General features: G+C 34.3%; 1 protein-coding gene across 4 annotated transcripts in view; it reads left to right on the top strand.

The window, feature by feature from the left end:
• The window catches only part of GRM7 (glutamate metabotropic receptor 7), a 769,756-nt gene that overhangs the window by 374,252 nt on the left and 371,558 nt on the right, over positions 1 to 23,946 (top strand). For all 4 annotated transcript variants that reach the window (XM_006917568.1, XM_006917569.1, XM_025050835.1 and 1 more), the window contains one exon: positions 21,364 to 21,505. In XM_006917568.1, coding sequence (XP_006917630.1) covers positions 21,364 to 21,505 — 142 coding nt within the window. The remainder of the gene's footprint in view (positions 1 to 21,363; positions 21,506 to 23,946) is intronic.

A 23,946-nucleotide genomic window follows, 5' to 3' on the forward strand; every position in this document is an offset into this window, starting at 1 on the left:
TTATTTCGTTCTTTGTTTATTCCATTTAATATACTTCTCATCTCAAATAATGTGTTCTTCATTTCAGACTGGTTCCCTTTTATAATTTCCATTTCCATTTTTATGTTTTTTATCTCTCTGTTGAAGTTCTCTACACTTCCCAAAAATTAATTGAGCATCTTTATTACCAGTGTTTTGAACTCTGCATCTGTTAGATTACTTGACTGCATTATATCTGGATCTCTGTTCTGTTCTGTCATATACTTTCTGCTTCTTTGTCTTCTCATTTTGGCTGCCTTTCCGTGTCTGTTTCTATGTTCTAAGTGAAGCTCCTAAGTCTCCCGGTCTTATTAGTGTGGATTTGTGAAGTAGGTGTCCAGTAGGTCCTGAAAGGGCTTCAGCTGCAGGCCAAACTTAGCCCAAGCCTCTACCCCTCCAGGCCACCTGTCAAGATTCAGCAAGCAATCCACAGATGCTGTGCTTATGTTTGTCTCAAAAGGCCACACCAGAAACCTAGGCCAGCTGCCACCAGTGTGAATCTAGGCACTGCTCGGCAAGGTGCATCTGAGTTGCTAAGGATAGACCTGGATGCAGCTTGGGTGGAGCCTAGGTTGGGGAAGGCGGGGTTTCAGGGAATCCTCTGGGCGGAGTGACCTCTGTTATCCAATTTGATGACGTCAGAGCTATGGCGGCGCTGTGTCTCTGCACTGGTAGTGAGGAGGATTCAACAGGGAACAATGGATATCTCCGGCACTTCTGTACCAAGCCAGTCTTGTCTCGACCCTCATTCCGACAACATCTCCCTGTAAGTCCTTCATGCCCCCTGCGCGCAGCTGAAAGGGCATTGGTGCTCAGAGTGAGCAGGTCCATCACCGCAAAAATCCGCCCGCGGACGCGGCCCCTTTAAGAGGCGTCTGCTGCTGCCACTGCTGTAGTTTCAGTCTCACTCAGCTGCTTGTGACCAGGTCGCCCCGTGTCCTTGCCCCGTCCTACCTTCAGCCGTTGCAGAGTGCTTTCTTGAATTTCTCTCTAGTTGTATGGCTTGTTCATCTAGAGCCCAGGTGATTTTTCTTTGCTGCTGCTCCTTGTTTCCATCATATCTTTAATTTGGTTGCCAGAGGGATGAACAGACCCTTTATCATCTATGCCATTTTTTTTCTGCCCAAGATTTATTTTTAAAATATAGTTTTTAAAAGAGATCAAGATAGAAATCCCCAGATTCTTTTTTTATTTATTATTTTATTTTATGTAAATCAAATTCTGTTTGCAGTTCTAAAGCAGGTATTTTATGACTTTGTGATCAAATTGAGAATATTTCATAAAACCTCCTTTTGTGCTTCATACCTCTTTGGTCTTAATAGTCTGATTTTTTCTAAATTGTTAGAGATGGGAGACCTCAATCAATTTTGACTTTTCTTCTCTATCCCCTTACCTTAGAAAAAACATTGTGTCATAAATACTGATGGATAGGGCAATACTTACAAATCTATTTTCATGATCATTTAACTGCAGCCAGACATTTTCTTTTTGGAACTTCATGAGATTCCTTTTACTAAAGTTTTTTTAAGGATAGAGATTTTTTTTTCAGTGATTCTTTAAACTTTGCTGCTCTAAACGCGAACATCCGACCAGTAGCATCAGCATCAGCATCAGCATCAACTGGGAGGTTGGAAGCAATGCAGAAATTTGGGCTCCACCTCAGATCTACTGAATCAGAATCTGCATTTTTAAAACATAACTACACAATTTCTATGCACATTAAAATCTGAGAAACAATGCATTAAAAAATCATAATTCCATCTTCCTTAAGATTTGAAAATGTGTTTCTTCAAGCCAGGGTGATAGACTAGATTAGTATTTCCAAAATTAAATTTGACAATAGGTGTTAGAAGAAAAATATTTTATTAGTTTTCTATTTTGCTGCTATAATAGATACCTTAAAATTAGTGCCTTAAAACTATACAAAACAAAATGATTCTCTTATAGCATTGGTGGTTCACAGTCCAAAATGGGTCTCAGTGGTCCAAATTCAAGATGTCTAAGAGGCTGTATATTCTTCTGGAGATTCAAAAAGAATTACTTTCTTGCATGTTCCAAATTTTAGAGGCTTACCCCATTCCTTCGCTCATGGCCACCTTCTATTTTCAAAGCCAGTAGGGTAGCATCTTCAAATTTCTCTCTGACTCTGACGCTTCTTCTTCCCTCTTTCGGTTATAATAACCTTCTGATTATTATAGGCCCACTAGATAATCAAGGATATCATAAAACTTATCAAAATCAAAATTTCTGGGGACTAAGGATTGGGTATATTCAGGGTGTCTTTATTCTACCTACACATATAGAATTTATGACTCAGCAAACCTGAGCAACATTGAGTAAACATAATTAAAAATGTATCTTTTCTGCAGGACTTCTTAAAATCTTCAGTATATTCAAGTTACATAATGAAACACTTAAATTGAGATATACTGTGCAATACTCCCCAAATGCATTTGGCTGCAGTACTCTTTTGTTAACATCTCTCAGAAGAGAGGACTTTGTTTGACAAATATGACCCAGAAGAACATACATTCTTCCAAAAATTAACCAACACATAATGGAGCCCTGAGGTTGAAGATTTGGGACTAAGTTTTTATTATTGGACCGAATATCACAGGTGTCCCCAACTCCCAGGCCACAGAATAGTGTTGGAGAAGAGTTTGGAATTTGGTTGGATAAATAAGAGTTGAATTTAAAGCCTTTGTGGTATTATATGGCAAAAATATTTTTATTGAGAGTATTATTTCAGATGAATATCTACATAAATGTAGGCAACTTGAGCCAAATTACTGAAAGATTCTTCAAATTTCTACACATGGATTTTTATTGTCGATTAAAAAGTTCACAAAGAAAAATATTGACACACAAAACACTTTAGCAGGTTTTTTGAAGGAGATAAATGAGGTTCCTGACCCAATATTTTATTTTAAATTCTAATAAAGCAGATTGTATATGAAAGCTGATTCCTGAAGTATATTAATCAAAGCCATTCAGATTAGATCTTGTAATTAAACGTACTGTCTATACCTTTGTAAAGTGACAATTCAAATATAACTGGAACTTCGGTGTCAATATCTTTCCTGAAAGAAGAAAACATAATCGAGAATTGTAATTTGTCTCTATTGCAGCCTAATAACTCAATTAAGTTGTGATAGAAAAATGAACTTTGAAGAAAATTGAGAGAAACACACTAATTTCCCCAGGTTTAATTAGCTAAGTAGAAATCACAATACTCATAATCACGATACCCATAGATACAAAATGCTGATTACCAAAGTATCAGAGTGTTTGGCTTCAGGAGTGAGGAGTATGTGATGTGTATGTATGTGTGTGTCATATGTGTGTGGTGTGTTTGTGGCATGTGTGGTATGCAATATATGTGTCTATGATATGTGTGGTGCAGTGTGTGTGGTGCATGTGTGTATAATGTATGTACGTGTATTTGGTGTATTTGTGGTATGTGTGGTATGCAATGTGTGTGGTATTGTAGGCATGGTGTGCAATGTGTGTGTATGAATGTGTGTGTGTCTGTGATTGTGGTGTATATATATGTGGGTGCATGCTTGTGTGATGTGTATAATATGAATATGTATATGTGGTATGTTTATAGAATGTGTGGTGTAATATGAGTGGTGTGTGTGGTGCACGCGTTTTGCTCTCTTGGATCTGCATACTAGTGCAGAAGACAGATGCTCACAGTCAAAATGGACAGATAAATTTTAAATATCAACACTAATTAACATAATTAATAGGATGGGATATGTCATCTGCTTTGAATTAAGATCTAGTTTGGGAAGGGTTGGACCAGGTGAATTTACAAGTTGTGACCTTTCTGCCTCTTTAGTCCAATCTAGATTTAATCAACTCTCAGTAGAACACTGACTAGGGAACGTAGTGCTGGCTTTTCATGTTCTAATTCAGGTTTGCTCCAAGGCATTGCAATTGTTATATTCTGGTTGTCATGACATAGTTGAGTATTTGTGTTACATAATTAGATCTAGTTTTCAAATCAGGCTTAATTTACCTCCTGGCTGGTCTTGGACAAATCATCTTCTTACCTTTTCTTCCATTTATAAAACAAAACTATTATTTTCCTTAAGGGCATACTTAACCTATTTGATAGTCAGAGTAAATAACTTTTTAACAACTCCTTCCTCTACATGACAAAATTATTTATAATAATAATCATGAAATAAAATGAAAACTAATGGTAATGATGGGGAAAAAAACAAGTGGTAAAAATCTTATTTAATTATATTTCATGTGTATATGCTTTTAATGAAATTATAAATATATAAATATACAAATAAAATTACAGTATAGAATAGGAAAACAATAAGAGATAAAATTTAAATGTCATCTTTTTTAAAAACGGGAAAATGATTATACCTTCATATTGGTTAGCTGGTTGCAATAACAAATAATGACATCACAGTTTCTGTTTGGAGGCTTTATCTTCTGCAGATTTGTCAATTATTTTTTGAAAATTGATCTTCTTTGCCTATTCATGTTCAGTAGACAGCCACATTCATCAATCTACATTTGTTCAAATACGATCAAATAACATTTTTAATTAATCTTATTTCAAAAAACCTTTTTTTTTTTTTTTCTCAAGAAGCAATAGATACACTAATAGGAAAACTCTTAAAGAAGAGCATAAGTTTGGCCCAAATTCATGAAATTTCTATTTCATCATAACTTTCATAACATCCATGTCTTTATTTCTTTGGGATCGATTTTGCAAATGTCTCCACGTTGGAAAAATTTTCCCTAAAATATTATTTTTTGTCTAAGAATTTATCTTAAATGTCTGTTTAACACCATCCGAAGTTTTCTTTTTGTGAAAATTTAGATTAAGTGGTGACTGATACTGACCATTGACATTAATCAATTGCTTTACAACAATAGAATTGAAGTATTTAGTGTTTTGATTCTTCATTTTTATTAATATTGTGTTATCAATGATTATTGCAAATGCACTGTATAAATGCAATAGACAACACTATAGGAATTGGAAGCATGAAGTGTGCCTGATGTGAGCTTGAATGATTTGTTATGAATTTACACTTGAAATTAATGTGTGTAACAATCTGCATGTATCAGGGACCAACTGCATAATCTGGGATTCTCTGAGTTCATTTCCATGTAGAATACAATATTGGTTAAAGGATAAGAGATAAAAATGGTGTTAATTTGAAGCTTATGCAAATATTACTAGAATTCAACAGTAACTGTAGCAATTGTCTGGAGCTTAGACCAGAGGTCAGGTCAAATTTGTCCAGCTGCCTATTTATAAATGATTGTTTTTTGAAATGACCACCTTTTTTACATATTAGTCTAGAGAAGTTGGCTGTTTTCATTCTGCAACATAGATGAGTAGCTGCAGTAGAGATGATGTATCATATAAAGTCTAAAATATTTACTGTCTAGCCCTTTACAGAAAAAGTTTGCCAGCTCCTGACTTAGAACAATGAAAGATTTTTGAGAGGAGAGTTTTTTGTTTGTTTGTTTGTTTGTTAGTTTTGTTTTGTTTTGTTTTTTACCTACCATTGTTTAGTATTGCTATCATTGGTTGTGATAAAAAAGCAGATGACTTTTAGTAGTTTCTTTTTAAAATTTCCTGCAGACAGTGTACTACTTATTGCCTGACTACCCCTGCCACCCCCATCTCAATATGCTTCAAGGTCAACCTGCAGTTTTGTTGTGTGATTTTATTGAATAAAGATCACATATGAGTACCAAATAGTACACAGTAAACCTTCCATAATTATTAGTGTGCTTTCCTTTTCAAGAGCACAAAACCATAAAATAGAAGGGGAGGTGGCTCAAAAACTAGCAGGCAGTAGAACTGGGGGTAAATTGTTGGATGGCAGTGTGCATGTACTCACGACATCCATATAAACGCCTATACCAGGCTGGATTGAGTATATATTCTAGGGTCTGCTAAAATTTCAGATGCTTCTACTTTCCAGAGAGAGTTTCGCCTTTTTTTTTATTGCAGTGTGATTGATGTCAATCTCTTATTGATAAGACAGCTCTAACTTTTGTCTGAATGAAAAAAAGGGTTCTTAATTCTCTATGCCTGACTACCTTTCTAGTTACCATCTTTCCTTATGGAATTTTCTTCTTCCTATCTATCTTTTAGAGTAATTCCTGAGGCCCAGGGTTGATTTTAGTGTAGATAAAGCTTTTGGAGTCTAAGTCCATATGGCATACTTAGAAAGTAACATGAGTTGAATCAATGCCATGTATGAATATAGCAAATCACATTAGATGTGGATGATCATGTGCATTTCTTTGATTCCTTTAACTCACAACATTGTCAAAAATGTAGCAACCCAGATCTGATTCTAATTTCTAATTAAGGTATTTGAGTGGGATGAAATATGTGCCTTTCCCTCCAGGGAAGGGTATTTGCCAGAGCTAGCTTAATGTTCAGAGCTCACATAATCACAAAAGTGATTGCTTGGTTCAACCTAAATTAAAACCCATATTCATTGTTACAAGATTATGTGTGTTTTCTTAATATTTTGCATTAAACATTTAACATCCAGTTGATTAGACTGTATTTTGTGTAATCACACTTCAAGATGTAATTTGGCAGTTGTCGGCCTAGTTGATAAACCTGTGGTTCATATCATTGCTGACTTACTATATTCTGTGTAGAAATCATGTAACGTGTACAAATGTTGATTCTAGACATTCTTTTCTTGTGGATGTGCCTCTAATACTAGCCTGGAACTCAGTTTACCAGAAGCAATTTATTTGCAGGTCCAACTGCTTCAGAAATATTTATTTTATTTTTATGCATGGAACATAGCCTTCTCATTAATTTTATTTCATTTACTCGATTTCAATAACCTTTTGAATATGAAAAGACGAAAGTGAAAATAATGCCTTATTCTCTTTTTCTTTTTCTCTTTGTGTGTGTGTGTGTGTGTGTGCGCGCGCGTGTGCGCGTGCGCGCGTGTGTCTCAAAACATAAGCATGCAGAAACTGGTCATGTTTTATATAATTACTCATGTCTTTTTTTAGGATTCGGGGATATCTGCATATACGTTCATTTACTTTCCTTTCAAGACTTGAAAACAATTGATTACATTTATACTGTTCATTAAAAGTGTGATTTTTATTTATTTTTAAAATATACTCTGTGTTTGAGAATAAAAATTCTTTTATTCCTCTCATCAAATCACAATAAAAATGAAAATGTCACAAAAGGCAAGTATATTTTCAAATATGGTGAGAAAAAAGTCATTTTAGTTTAACACTAACAGCACCTTCTTAGAACAGGATTTAGGCTTTATCAGGTGCAGCTTTGGATAAATCACTTGGAAGATAGTCATAGAAGAATCTGTTTCATAATTCCTGGACCGAAGGCTTGCACACCCTCTAAACCAGCCGGGTTCATGCTGTGGAAGGAGGGGAATAGGTTGATTTTTAAAATAATTCTGTCAGTAAGCCTTTATCTTATTTGCAAATGACACAGCAACCTGTTTTAAGAGATTTACTGCAGTAAATTCTTTAAACTCTTAAGTAACTTAAGAACTCAGAAACTATTGAATTCCCAAACTTAATAGCCCAATTTGTGGCTTGACTTCTTGTGGGGATTCTCTACAGAAAACAGAAAGATGGCGAGCAAGACTTCTGTAGTGCAGACCAGTAAATTAGAAGATGAGGGAATCCACTTCAAAATGTCTTATTCTATCCAAGACCCTTGGATACTTGATGAACTTTTTCCTTCTTGCTGTTAACAGTTCTGTCTCCTGGGACTTGGGAAGCAATTATACAAAGCCACCTGCTTCAGTCAGATAGATGAAAACTATGATGTTAACCAGCATCTTTGTTTACCTATTGTGCTTAAAGATACATCAGCGTTCACAAAGCCTTAAGGACTAAGCTTCTTAGTGAGGAAAAAAAAGAATTTTCTCTGAGCTTGTGAAAAATGATGAGGATGACATATTTCTAAAGCCCTTCAATGCAAGATTCATTTGTTTCCACTTCTTTTCTTTGAGACATACATATTGATAAATAACAAGATTTCTTTAACAATGAAAAACACTCAAATTCTTTAAAAATGGCTTTTATTGATATGCGTACTCTTTCAAGTCTTAAGAGAACAATGGTTTGCTGCAGTTATAATATATTTTAGCAAAAACACAAAGGGGGAGAGGGGAGAGAACTACAGAAAGACAATTTATTTTTTAGTTCAATTTATTTTTTTAGCATGCAGAGATCACTATTTCAATAACAGTCATATAATTTTAATTTTGATATCTAGTATGGCAAACTTTTATCTAAATTGATACCATTAATGAGAAAGTAATGATTTATTTCTATTTATTTACAAAGTTGAATTCTACATATTTAAACATCCCATCAACCATAGAGAGTGAGCCTGAGATCTGAATGCAAAATTCCCCTTTTCTCCTCTAAAAATATACAAAGAGAGATATATTTGTTTGTTTGGAGGGGTCGACTTAAAATATCTGGCATTGATTCATGAAATGAAAAGATAGCTATTATAAAAGAGTTAACAAAAATGTTCATTATTCAGAAGAGTTTGATAGCCTAGATGTTCATAAAAGTTATAAGCATTCCATTCATTGTTTTATTTATTCATTGACAGAAATTTGATAGAGGAGAGAATAAGGGTGGGAGTTGGGGGGGGAAATCTCATCAGAATTTCTGAGAGCTGGTAGGGAAATAGCTCTGGATTGAGGGTCAGGTGTTCTCAGTTTTTACCCTGGTACTTTTTAGCTATATAGTGTTAGAAAGGTCAACTTAATTTCCAAGCCCCTGTCCCCTCACCTATAAAACAGACCAGTACCCCAACCACTCCCCACCTCTTATTATACTTGGTGGTACTCAAATAAGAACAGAGGAATTAAGAAAGTTTTGGACCAATAAAAGAAGTCATTATGAGAGAAATATATTGCTTTAGTGAAGAAAGCAATGAAGAGCGACATAAATCACTTATTAATTTATTAAGGGAAAATAATAGTATGGAAACGAATTTTTAAATTGTTGCAGAATAATACTATAGGAAATGCACACACAGGTTACTGGAGAATTCAAAGGTAAGAGCATATTTTTAGAACCACTGCCTAGAAATATGATAGAATATATATGTGTGTGCGTGTGTGTGTGTGTGCGTGCGTGTGTGTATACACATTCATATAGTATATATGTATATACCCACTGAATTTGAATTCTCTCCGTGAATTCCCAACAGACATGGTACCCTATTATCCCCTAATTTTTAAGATTTAAAATGAATCATAAAATGGGACAACTCCATTTCCCCTACACACATCCAGTAAGAACTGACTAAATGAAAACAGTAATTGGAAATATCAGACATCTTTTAGACTCATGAATTGATCTCCTTTTTATTGTCATGATGCATAGGAGGACATCCTTACAAAGTTGCTACGTGGAGACAAGTGACAATTGATTCTGACAGCTCAAGCCACAGGGAATACAGTGACTTTAAAAAAATCAGCAAATTCCTTAGTTTTTGTTGAGGGAAAGAAACAATTTGCCTGCCAAAGGCTTCCTGAATTGAAGCACATTCTTGATTAACCCACTCATGACCTGCCAAGATATCAGCTATTTAAAAGGACTTTGATATTCCATATTGGGATTTCAGTTGTAAGCAAAATTCAGAGCATCAGCAGAGGCCATCACCATTTTGAAAGAGAATTTAAATCTTATTAGTATGTATCCCCATGTGAATGAGTAGGATGTTTGTCTTTTGTGTTGATTTCTATATCCCTAGCAACTAAAAGAGTGCTTGAGACATGGCAGATACTTGGCAGATATTTTTTGAATGAATGCATTCTGCAAAAATAGTAAAGAAATAGCTCATAGTGTAATACCACCAGCTGAAAGATTATCAAATTAGGAATCAAAGAGATTAATTTCAGAACATCTCTGATGCTACGTTAGTCTCTTCCCCTTTCTAGATCATTTTCACCATTTTTAAAATGAGAGAGTTGTACTGTTATTTCAGTTTTTAGGTTCTAAGATCAAGTCAGCTAGAATATACATAGCTCTGTTCAAGATGATTTTAAGCCTCAGTGTCTCCCAAAGTACAATGGAAATTTTTGTTAGGCAAAATAATCTTCACTGAAGTTACTGAACATATTTAACTGAGACTTGCTGCCCAACATTTCCTGACTGAAAGATATGATGAATTAACCTCTTATTATCAATAAGCAGAGAGTGCATGAGTTCTGCTCAGTGGGAGACGTGGTCCTCACTGGCAGAGCATAAGCAGAAAGTTTCTCAACTAAGTCTATAGTTTCTTGTAGTTTGTCTTACAAAGTCTAACTCAGTCCAACCCCAACCTCAACAGTCTAACTACTGCATTTTATTATATTTTGCTGCAGGCGCATCTTTCCATGCTACCCAAAACGCTATTTATATGCTGGCTGCTGAGCATCTTCTTGGGTGTTCATCTGCCCTTTTTTCCTGTTTTGTCCTTTTCTTTCTCTCCCATATCAATCCAGAAAGGGGCATGGACAAAACAAAGATTATCCAGAGAGTTGGTTGCTAAGAAAAAATCAAGAACCCTTAACTCCAAGGTAATGGTTGCTAGAACTATTTGTTCTGCTTAATGATGCATGTCATCAGGGACTCTGGTTCTTTCTATTTTATTATTTTAATAAAATAATGTGTTGTTTTTGTTTACCATTTTAATGTGTTGTTTTTGTTTACCATTTTGCTTGTGGTCCAATGATGCCAAGAGGACGATAAGAGCTCCAGACATAACATCCACAAGGCTGAAGAAGAGTGGTGTCAATCTGTTTCTTTCTTCCTACAAAAGTACAATTTTTTCCGCCAGAACTGTCTCCAGAAAATCCTTGTCTGTTTCATGGGTAACATGGCCATTGCTACTTTGAAAAGAGTCTGGGACATTGGGGAACAGAATTGACTCCTTTTTAAAAAAGTGTTTATTTTATTATTAGTTTCAAGTATGCAGAACACATATAGTTCATGAAATGATCCCCCTGATTACTCTATCTTCCCGCTGGCTCTACACATAGCCATTACATTACTGATGATTGCATTTTCTCTGCTGTGCTCCCTATTCCTTTAACCATCTATCAACTACTAATTTGCATTTCTTTAACCCTTTATCCTTTTCTCCCAGCCCCAGCCCCTCAGCTGCACCAGATTGCCCCCTATATTTATGAGTCTGTTTTTGATTAGTTTGTTCTCTTTGTTCCTTAGATTCCACGTATAAGTGAAATCATATGGAATTTATCTTTCTCTGTCTGACTTATTTTACTCAGCCTCTAGGTCCATCCATGTCGTTGAAAATGATAGGATTTCATGTTTTTTTATGATAAGTAGTATTGCATTGTATATATAAACCATAACTTCTTTATCCAATCATCTGATGATGGGCATTTAGGTTGCTTCCTTTTCTTGGCTATTGTATATAGTGCTGCCATGAACATAGGGATGCATAGATCTTTACAAATCATTGCTTTGGTTTTCTTTTGATAAATACCCAGATGTACAATTGCTGAGTCAAAAGATATATCCATTTTTAATTTTTTGAGCAACCTCCAGACTGTTTTCCATAGTGGCTGTACCAATTTGCAATCCTGCCAACAATGTATAAGGGTTCCTTTTTCACATCCTTGCCAACATTTGTTTTTCTTTGATTTATTGTTGATAGCCATTCTGATTGCTGTGAGCTGATAGCTCATTTTAACTTATATTTCTCTGATAATTAGTGATCTTGAGCATCTTTTAATATGTCTATTGGCCATCTGTATGTCCTCTTTGGAGAAATCTCTATTCAGGTCTTCTTGCCATTTTTTAAATTGGATTGTTTGTTTTTTGTTGTTGAGTTGTATGAGTTCTTTATATATTTTAGATATTAACCCCTTACCAGATGTATCATAAGCAAATATCTTCTCCCATTCAGTAGGTCGTCTTTTGGCTTTGTTGATGGTTTCCTTTACTGTGCAAAAACTTTTTAGTTTGACGTAGTCCCATTTGTTCATTTTTTCTTTTATTCCCCTTGCCTGAGGAGATATGTCCAAAAAGAAATTACTAGTAGCAAAGTCAAAGAGATTACTTTCTATGTTTTCTTCTAGAAGTCTTATGGTTTCAGGTTTTACATTTAAGTGTTTAATTCATTTTAAGTCTATTCTTGTATATGGTGTAAGAAGGTGGTCCGGTTTCATTTTTTTGCATGTATTTGTCCAATTCCTCAACAACATTTATTGAAGAGACTGTCTTTACCCCATTGTATATTCTTGCCTCCTTTGCCATATATTAAATAAGCGTATAGGTGTGGATTTATTTCTGGGCTCTCTATTCTGTTCCATTGATCAATGTATTTGTTTTTATGTCAGTACCATGGTGTTTTGATTACTGTAGCCTTGTAATATAGTTTGATATCAGGTAGTGTAATACTTCCAATTTTTTCTTCTTTCTCAAGATTGCATGGCTTTTTGGGGTCTATTATGGTTCCATATAAGTTATAGGATTATTTGTTCTAGCTCTCTGAAAAATGTCATTGGTATTTTGATAGTGATTGCATTTAATCTATATATTGCTTTGGGTAGTATGGCTGTTTTAATGATGTTGATTCTTCCTATCCATGAATATAGTATATGCTTCCATTTATTTGTATCTTTTTCTATTTCTTTTTTAAATGACAAAATTTTCCGAGAATAGGTCTTTTACCTCCTTGGTTAATTTAATTCCTAGGAACTTTATTGTTTTTGATGCAATTGTAAATGGGATTGTTTTCTTAATATCTCTTTCTGAAAGTTAATCATTGGTGTATAAAAATACAATTGGCTTCTAAATATTAATTTTGTATCCTGCTACTTTACTGAACTCATTAATCAGTTCTAACAGTTTTTCAGTGAAATCTTTAGGATTCTCTATGTATAGTACAGAATTAACTCCTTTGACTGTGATCAGTGATAGGCTATTGATTGGGACTTGATACCTTACCACTCTTAGCAAAACCAGGAATATATCATCAAAGAAAGAAGGGGGTTTAAAGGATTAGACAATCTTATTGAAAATGACCTTTCCGGTTTGACTAATCTCTCCTCTCCATTAAGTATCCTTCCACTAGCACCCCCCACAGATGTGAAATGACCCATTTGAGACTGAATTTCTTTCATAAAGCCTTTGATGATTCCTCTAACAAGATGTGTTAAATCCATCGTTATTTGTTTGTACAGCATTTGTCCTACGCTCCTCTCAATTTGTAAAGTTTATAAAGGCAGGAGTGCTGTCTTATTTAGCATGAAGAATAGAAAAATAAAAATCTTAGTACTCCTTTGTCATTAAATTTGTGATTTGGGATGAGTTACTTCAGAATGCCTTCTCCCCTCTTGTTCAATGTGAATGTTTGGAAACCTAGGTCATAGTGTCAGAGAGTTGTATGACTACAGAATATGTCAATGATATAAAGCACTTAGAATGGTATCTGACACATAGAACTCAGTGATTGCCAATTCTAGTGCTATTAGTGTCATCACTGTTAAACTTTTTGGGCCTCAGTTCCCCCATTCGTAATGGAGAATTGAATGAGTTTATTTCTAAAGCTCCTTCTACTGCTTTTATATATTATTCTGTAAAAAAAAATATTCTAGAGAGCAGTTCACATAATAGAGTCTCAATAAATGTTTGCTAAACTGAATTGACTTATCTAAATAATAGACCAAATCATCAAGAGAATTGCATCGTGTATAAGCTCTGAGAGAATTGAGTTGTAAACTTTAAATGGTTTCCTATTGCTTCTGCTTATTACATGGAAAAGAATCCATAATCATTTGAGAGAGAAAAGTATTTTAAAAAGAAACAATCTGTGGTCTGGCTCCCGAGGTTCTTCTTGCTGTTACAGATTGCTACCTACCACAGGCAGGCAGAAAGCTGACCAGTTTTCAGCTCCAAATTGAGGAGCAAATTGATTTCTTGGACTCAGAAATTCTTTTCATTACCTCAGTGTCTTGTATCAGCTCAAGCCACTGACAGTGGGCTTTCTTAGTCAAAGCTGACATGTCATAAATGAAGTTATCCTGTCTGTAACATGCCTCTTCATTTGCAACATTTATGATGATACTGTTCAATTTTTTCTACATCTTTGCTCCCCACAGAAGTGTGAATTAATTTGGCAATTGCAATGCTATCCAGCACATCCAAACTCCATTTAGTTTTTATATGCAAATGAAATGCCCCTCAAAAGTTATATTCTTAAGCTCTTGATGTTGAACTGATATTTTCTCAGTGTAGGTTATGCATATATTGTGGTGACTAAGTAACATCAGAGATGTAACAGGAGGCAAACTGAATCCACTGTGAGAGACTAAGCTGGAACACGAACCATCAAGAGAAAGTTTTCATTCAATAGGACAGCAGCCTGGGATGAAAATATGTTTCCATGTCAGAGGAGAATGTAGTGTGCTGAGTTACCACCATTATCTATCTGTACACCAGATGTCGTGTGTGCTTGTGTATGGATTACTCCATTCCATGCTGGAGGAAAAACAAGACCTGTATTATCTTCTCAAAAGGATGCATTTCTTTTATGAAATGCTTGGTGTGAATCAAATGCTTGAGTTGAAGTCATCTGTGTACAACATACATAAATGTTTAAACCTGCTACATGCACTTTTGGATCTGAAGGAAACAAAGTAACTTATCTTTCCAGCAGGTACCACTTAAGCTTTCCAAGATCAAAAGATCAAAACAGCATATTTATTTCTCATCCTTTGTTTTCCAATCTTCTGTCTTTTTTACATTTTAGTTTTATGAACACGTTCATTCCCGTTACTATGTTAATAGGAAATTTCTCTCTTCTATTGAGTTGTTTGATTTCACTCACCTGTGGGCAGTTATTTATAATAGGGGATGAGCTTCTCAATTCAGCAATCACAAAACTCCATGCATTGGTTCCCCAAGTACATGCTGGGTAAGCCCTAAACCTGCTAGTGCAGACTGCCCCTCCAGTAATCACATCACCAAATGTAGTTGCTCTAATTCTTTTCACTACTCAACTGTAACTGAATCCTGATGGGAAGTTGAGTTTCTATCCAGAATTATTCCTCTTCTTCTGCCCAAAAGGTAAAATAACCATTTCTTCTCCCTAGCAGGCCCAGGACAGTTTGCAGATGGTTTCATCTTTCCGTATTCTGTGATGTTTCCCAAACTGAGACAGTAGTAGCCATTACTCAGGGGTATTTTTCCTGTTGTTCTCTCTCTCTCTTTCTCTCTAACTGCATCATCATAAACCTTATAATAAAGCATAATGATGTATCCTAAAAAGTTTCCTAAGAAAGTTTGGCTAGAATATGCAAATGTGAATCTTCGTTTTACCTGAGCTGGCTACGACCAGTTTGGAGAGCCAAGGAAAATGTTTCTCAAAATCTGCTCCCCTGGACACCTGCAACAGTGTCCTAGAGCAGTGGTCTCAGGACCTGGTTCTCCAAACCACAGCTTTAGTATCACCTGAGAACTTGTTAGAAATGCAAATTTAGAAGCTTTACCCAAACCCATTGAATGAAAATCTCTAGGGGTGGGGCCCGAAATAGGTATTTTAACAAGTCCTGCAGGTGAACTAATGCATGATAAGAAATGACCTAAAGCTCATATTAAAAATTTAGATTCCTAGACCTGCTCTACTACTTACTAAATAAGTATCCATTAGAGGTAAAACCTAGACAGGTAGGTAGATAGGTTGGTAGATAGATGTATACATCTATATGTAGACATAATTGTAAACTTGTATTTTTAAATAATTTACATTCACAAAAAAGTTGCAAAGATAGAATTCTCATATACTCCTCTTCCAGTTACCCTAAATGTTAATACCTTAAATTACCAGTGTACATTTATCAAGTGAGAAATTAATGGAAAAATACTATTAACTACAGAATTTATTCAGATTTCACCAGTTTTTATGCGAACATCCCTTTTCTGTTCTAGCATCTAATTCAGTTTTCAGTTTCTCACTCTTTTATCTTATTTCATGGCCTTGACCGTTTTGAGGAGCACAAGTGAGATATTTTGTAGAATGTTTCTCAATTTGGATTTTTCTGATATTTTCTCATGTTAAATGAAGGTTATGGATTTGGGGGAAGAATAAAACACAAATGAGGTGCCCTTATCGTCACATCATACTAAGGGGCTCATGCAATCAGCATGACTTCCCAGTAGTGATGTTAACTTAGTGATCCAGTAAAGTACTGTCTGCCAGATTCTCCATTATTAAGTTACTCTTTAAAAATATATATATTCTTTAGAAGCAAGTCACTAAGTCCAGCCTACACATAGGATAGGTGAATTAATCTCCAGCTCTTGAAAAAAAAGAGTATCAAAGAAGTTGTAGGCACTTGTTAAAACCATGAGAATAAGTAATAAATATCTGGCGGGAGATGCTTTTAAGCTATATAAATGTTCAGTGTTTTCCTTATAGTTTCCCACACTAATTTTAGCATTCATCAGTGGATCTTACATGCAGCAGTTATTACTATAGTGTTCTAATGGTAATATTCCATTTCTCTCATTCCTTCTACGGTTATTTAGAATTGTTCTTTAAGGAAATTTCATTCCTTATTTATTTAGTCACTTATTTGTATCAATATGGTTCTTAAGTGTGTGTTGTATTTGGATAATCACTCAGTACCATAATTATTTAATTTGTTGTTCATATTGTTCTAGCTTTGTTTGTTGTATGCTCTTTCAGGTGGTTCCTGTGCCCTTTTGGCATGCTCCATATTTTTTTTTTCCTTTGTGTACTTCTTCCTGACACTTCAGGCTCATCTTGTATGTGCTCTACCCCCGCCTTAGAGTCAGCCATTTCTCTACAGAAACCTGGTTCTTTTTGTTGAAACATACTATTTCAAAAGCAACATCTGGGCACTAGGTGTGTTGGTTGCTATGGGGTATCATTGCTTCCAGGCTCTATCAGTGGATAGTGTTAGGAAGTATACATATATATACCAATCTGCGTATGGAAACAACTCTCTCTCTCTCTCTCTCTCTCTCTCTCTCTCTCTCTCTCTCTCTGTCCCTCTCCCTCTCTTCCTCTCTCTCTCTCTCTCACACACACACACACGCAGTAACACCCACTACCCGCCCCGATATCATAAAGCTCTCTCTCTCTCTCTCTCTCTCTCTCTCCCTCTCTCTCTCTCCTGAGTTTTCACTGATTCTTCTGACTCTGTCTAGCACCACATGGTTCATGCTAGCTTTACACTTTTGCTTATGTATAAATTATTTCTCTAACAGTGAGAAACCTGGCTCCTATTTTCTACAGCTTACTTACCGTTTTGTTCAACTCCAGTATGGAAAACAGTTCCATGATTTCTAACTCATATCCTTGTAAAAAATTTAAAAATAAGAATACTGTTTTATGTCTTTAGCCTTTGAATTTCCAGTCAAATGCTGTTTCAAAGTTATTTAGGTCAACTTTTTTTCTACTCATCTCCTTCAGCGAAATTTCCTCATACATTTCTAATACAGTTAGATTTCATTTGGCACAGTGTACATTCCATTCTAGAATCCCTTGATATTCTGCTTGATTTTTTGAAATTTGCAGGCAGTAAAGTTGAATTTTTATGGTATGTTGTTCATAAGATTTGACAAGTGTATGGAGTCGTGTATTGACAGCACAGTACCAACCAGAACACTTCCATCACCCCCAAATTCCCTTGTGCAGTCCCTTTCAGTCAATAACTCCTTTCTCTCTCAACTCCTAGCATCCACAGATCTATTTTTTACACCTACAGTTTTGCTTTTTCTAAAATGTCATATGAATAGAATTCTGCAACACATAGTCTTTTGGGTTTGGCTTCTTTCACTTAAAAAATATATTTAAGAGTTATTCATGTTCTTCCATGAACATTCACACTCTTCCACGAATCAGCAGTTGCTCTTTGTTGCTGAGGAGTATTGTGTGGATATACCACAGTTTGTTTACCCACTCACCTGTTGACAGATGTCTTCACTGTTTCCAGTTTTAGCAATTGTAAATAAAGTTGCTATAAACATTTATGCATACATTTTTTGTGAACATAAGTTTTCAATTCACATGGATAAAAATCTAGGATTGGGACATCCTCTTGATATTTTAATTCTATATTTAATATTTCGGGAATACTAAAGTGTTTTCCATAGTGGCTAGACCATCATACATTCCCATGAGCCATGAGCAAACATTCCTATTGCTCTGCATCTCCTCCAGCATTTGGTATTGTTAGCTTTTTTGAAAAGCTTTTTTAATAGGCATGTCGTGATATATCATTGTGATTTTAATGAGCATTTCCCCAATGACTGATGTTAATCATCTTTTCATGTGCTTATTCGCCATCTCTATATCATTTTTATAAATGTCTGTTTCGATGTTTTGCCAATTTTAATGTTTACTTTTTGTTGCTGATTTTAAGTGTTTCTATATATACAAGTTCTTCATTAGCTAAAAGACTTTTCCCAGTCTCTGGCTTTCATTTTCTTAATACTATCTTTCATAGAATAGAAGTTTTTAATTTTTATAAAATCTGATTTATCATTTTTTTATTTATGAATTGTGATTTTTGTTGTTATATCACAAACTCATATTCGAACCTAAAGTTATACAGATTACTAATTTTCTTCTAAAAGTTGCCTAGTTTCACATTTTATACTTAAGTTTATCATTAATTTAGAGTTAATTTTTGTATACAGTATGAGGTATATGTCAAGATTCATTGTTTCTGCATATAGATATCCAATTGTTTCAGCATTATTTGTTGAAAAGACTATCCTTTCTCCATTGATTATCTTTGTATCTTTGCCAACAATTAGTTGACTACATTTGTATCAGTCAATTTCTGAACCTCTTTTCTGTTCCATTGATCTAAGCACCTATCTATTTTACCTATCTCATACTGTCTTGACTACATAGTAAGTCTTGAACTTGAGTAGTGTGAGTTCTAGTTTGTTCTTTATCAGAGGTTTTTTGTTTGTTTGTTTGTTTGTTTGTTTGTTTGTTTTTATTCATGTTCCTTTGTCTTTCTGTATAAATGTTTGAATTAGCTGTTGATACATTTTTTTAAAAAAAAATGCGTGGAGATTTCGATTGCAATTGCATTGAATCTATCAATAAAATTGGGGAGAATTTATTCAAATCTTTTAAATTTTACCCACGTTTTATAGTTTTCAGCATATAGGTTCTATACATAGTTTGTTAGATTTGTACGGAAGCACTACATTTTTGGCAATATTGTTAATGACATTGTTTTCCGTTTAAAATTCTGATTATTCATTGCTGACATACAGGTATATGATTGACTTTTGTATTTTGAATTTATATCCCACAAACTTACTTAACTCACTTTTAAGTTTTAGGAGATTTGGGGTGGTTTGGGGTTTTTTTTTTGTTTTATTTTGTTTTGTTTTGTTTGGTGGAGTACATCTATATAGACAGCACTGTCATTTGCAAATAGGGACACTTTTATTTTTTTCTTTCCAGGCTGTATGCCTTTCATTTCTTTTTCTTTCCTCATTCCTCTGACAAATATATCCAGTACAATGTTGAATAGGAGTGGTAAAAAAAAATAGGACAATATTTCCTCTTGGTGTCTTACTATTAAGTATGATGCTTGTAGGCTTTTTGTAGATGCTTATTATTAGGCGAAGGATGTTCTCTCTAATCTAAGTTTACAGTTTTCATTATGAATATATATTGAATTTTGTTAAGTGCTTTTTCTGCATCTATTGAAGATGATCATGTGAGTTTTCTGATTTAGTCTTATAACATGTACTTTATGATTAATTTTCAAATAATGAATCAGCCTCGCACTCCTTGGATAAAATAATGAATCATCCTTGCATTCTTTGTATTCCTTGGATAAAATGTATTATCTTTTTTTATGTATTGCTGGATTTGTTTTGGTAATATTTTTTGTAAAGATTTTTTCAAGTATGGTCATAAATGCTATTTGTCTTTATTTTTCATTTTTTTGTAATATCTTTGATTTAGGTATTAGGGTTATACTGACTTTATGAAATAAGTTATTTTCTTGCCTCTATTTTCTGGAAGAGATTATGGAGATTATATTTTACGTCTTCATTACTAGTTTGGTAGAATTCATTAGTGAAAACATCTGAGCTTGGATATTTCATTTATGAAAGATTTTTAACTGTAAATTTGGTATTTTTAATATATATACAGGACTATTTAGGCTATCTATTCTTTATTCAGTTTTGGTGTTTGTGTCTTTCAAGAAATTCGTCCATTTTATTTATGTTGTTGAATTTATTAGCATAAAGTTGTTTATAGTATTCTCTTTCTCTTAAGAAGCTTAAATTGCTGATTTTGGATTTCTTTTCTTCTAATATAAGCATTTAATGATATGTATTTCCCTATAAACAGCATTTCAGCTATTATCTATGCATATTTTAATGTATTTCACTTTCATTTTTATTTAGTTAGAAATATTTTTTAAATTTCCCTTGATACTTCCTTTTCAACCATGGGTGATTTAGAATGCTAGCTTCAGGAGCTATTATTAAGCAAGAGGTGGAGCTATGAGAGTGTGTCAGTTGCTTAGTAAACTGTTGCATATTTCTCTGTCTTGAAATTCATAATGTCAATATCATAATAGCTCTGAGATGTCTGGAGTAAATCAATCTATTTTTCTACTCAATCCTCTTCTCTTCCATCATAAAAATGGAGAATAGTAATGATTTTATAAGATTTTAAAAATGAAATAGTATACAGAAAACAATTATGGCTTGGATACATGGTAAATGGTCAATAAAATGTGTTCTTATGATTTATAATAGTTGTTATTGGTGGTATTGTCATTGTTTTATCTTTAAATTTATTTCATTGACTCCAAACTTTAAAAGTTGGGATAGTTATGAAAAGAAAGAAAATCCTGGGAATGCAAAACTATAAAAATCACAGAGATAAATATAATAAGCTTTATCTGTTTTTATTATTATTATTATTAATTATTATTATTATTTATTGTTGCTTTATTGTAGCGTATTGTACTACATCTTAAAAATCTCCCACTCACTTTGTCTACCTAAACCTACCTCCTAAGAATCAATATCATTGGTATCCCTGGGCATAATTAGCCATTTACAAGTGCATTGCAAAGAGAATGAGACTGCAATACCATGGAAGGTGCACCAACTATGAACAAGAGCTCAGGACTCAGTATGTCTTAAGCCTTCTTCATTTAGCAATATCACCAAGGAAGTGCTGCGTACTCAGAATTCAAAATCTCCTCCTCCCCAGTTACTTTCCCTGGTTCCTTTGGTATCTTTGCAGAAACTTTATTGACATCCTGCTTTTCTTTTCTTAAACAGGCGGGATCTGCATTGCTCAGTCTGTGAGAATCCCCCAAGAGCGCAAAGACAGGACGATTGACTTTGATAGAATTATCAAACAGCTCCTGGACACCCCTAACTCCAGAGCCATTGTGATTTTTGCCAACGATGAAGATATAAAGTAAGGACATGTGGTGAAATTCATTAATATGCATGTTGCAACTTTAGGAGACAGAAAGATCAGGCTACTTGCAGAGAAAGGAGAAAAGATAGCAAAGAATCACATCTGTAATCACATATTAGCTAAGTCTGAACATACTTTCTACCCCACATGTAATTACAGTGAACCATGGAAGCAGCAGTGTATTGCTGTCATGTATTTCCCACCTATTAACAAAGTAATGTATTCAATTACTTATAAAAAGAGAAAACCACTAGACCTTTTAGTTTCTTTTATTAAAAATATATCCAAATGTAACAGACTTTTATCTAAAGAATGATTCTTCTTAATGTAAAAGAAAAATGTCATAATTCTAGCTTATTGCTCCTGCTTTAGACTCAATATGTTCAAAACCATGCTTGTCAAACCTTAACATTCTCTAACCTACTTTTTCCTCTCTCTTTCTTTACCCTGATGACAACTTGGAGTAAAAATTTGATTGTAATCTTGACTTTCCCTTTTTCCTCATGTGTTGCATTCTTGGCCAAGTCATGTAAAGCTAACCTTTAAAATGTTTCTAGAACAAAAATATCCCGTGCTTTCTTTTCTGACCAATACCACTCTGGTTCAGAATCTTTACTTATTTATTTTAGAATAAATAGGATTATACCTGATTAAAACCTTGGAAACTATACAAAAGATCTAGGTAAAAAAGTTCCATCCATTTTTTTCTTTAGCTAACAAGTTCTCTCCAGATGCAACTTCTAATTACCAGTTTCTTATATATTTCTAGAGACAGTCTATTATTTTAACACAAATGGTCACATGTTGTGTGTACAGCTTATTCTGCTCTCTGCTAGCTGTTACGTACCATTTTATCATGGAGGTCCCTGAATGTCAGTACCTGTAGATCCATTCACTCTTTTTAATAGCTATGCAAAATTTCATTTTATATCTGTATTATAATTTATCTACTTCCTTATTAATTGACATTTAAGTTTGATTACAAATTTTTGCAATTATAAATAATGCTGTAATAATTTTTTTTACAAATTTGTGTGCACAAATATAAATATATACATAAATGATATTAACATATAACATATGAGTATATAATACAAATATACAATAGTTTACAAATATACTATTTTATGTTAATCTTATAAGTATTTATAGTATAACTTCTTAGAAAAGAAGTTTACAGGACAAAAACATATCCCATCTTAAAATATGTGTGTGTGTGTGTGTGTGTGTGTGTGTGTGTATAGTCTTACAAAAAAGTTTTGCCAGGTTACATTTCCATTGATGTGAAAGAGTTGTGTCAGTTTTTATTAAATCTTTATTTGTCTTATTGTTTAAAATAATATGTCATTTAATTTGAAGGTAAATGTCTTTAATGAAGGGTAAAGTTTAAGGGCCCAAGCCATTATTACATTCTGTTTGGATTATTGCATTGCCATCCTCACCAGCCTCCCAGGCCTGTGTCTCTTCCTACCATGTGTATCCTAGATACTGCTTCTGAATCCATCCATCTTGCCAATATTAAGTTCTGATCATGGTGGCAAGACTGTTAAATAAAAAGAATGTTAAACTTGAAGTTGGGATACCTGAAGTTTTTATGCTACTTAAATGAGCACTGTCTCATCATGGGCAGGCTCCCACCCCCTTCCTGCTTCCTGCTTCTCACCTTCTTGAAGCTTCAGTTATCCCATTGATACAATAAAAAGAATTTTGAGCTCTTCTTATGGTGATCCAGCTTTGTCCTACTTCTAGTCTTATTTCACTCCATGCTCCTTCATGTTTTATGCACTGCAGGCACCAGGGCCATTTGTGTTTCCTCCTTCCCAGGTCTCTGTATGTTATCTTTCATCTGCCTGAAACATTCCACGCCCCTCCACCCCCCGAACACACTTTATTACTTTAATGCCATCTCTACTGTTGCTAAGAGAAGAGTTCTCTGAACAATGCACCTTTGTCAAGTTCTTCATATTTTATGTCACTGATATTATTTTACATCATTTGATTATTTAAGTAGTGTTCATATTCTTCACTAATATATAAGCATCATTAGGGCAGAGATGATGTCTCCTTTGACTTCTTTTGTATTCTGAGTCCCTATCACAGTGCTCAATACATAATAGATGCTCAATAAATAGCATTCAATGAATGAATAAAATGCCTAGTCAAATGCCCACTATTTAATAATTTAAATACAAACTTGCTTCTCTGAACCTTACAATGCCTTAAATGTGGTCCTATTTCAACATTTAAATCTCACCTCCATTCACCAAATTTTCCACCCAAAATCCATGATTCTGGTATTCCAACATGTCCTAATTGCTCCACTATCATGGCCTCTGCGCATGATGTCTCTTTTCCCCTTCTCTATCTGCTGAAAATGTGTCTGCTCTTCAAGGTCTATTTCAAACATGCCCTTCTCTGTGAAGCTCTTTCTGATCATC

This window comes from Pteropus alecto, unplaced genomic scaffold, assembly GCF_000325575.1.
Source record: "Pteropus alecto unplaced genomic scaffold, ASM32557v1 scaffold75, whole genome shotgun sequence".
Lineage (NCBI taxonomy): Eukaryota > Metazoa > Chordata > Mammalia > Chiroptera > Pteropodidae > Pteropus > Pteropus alecto.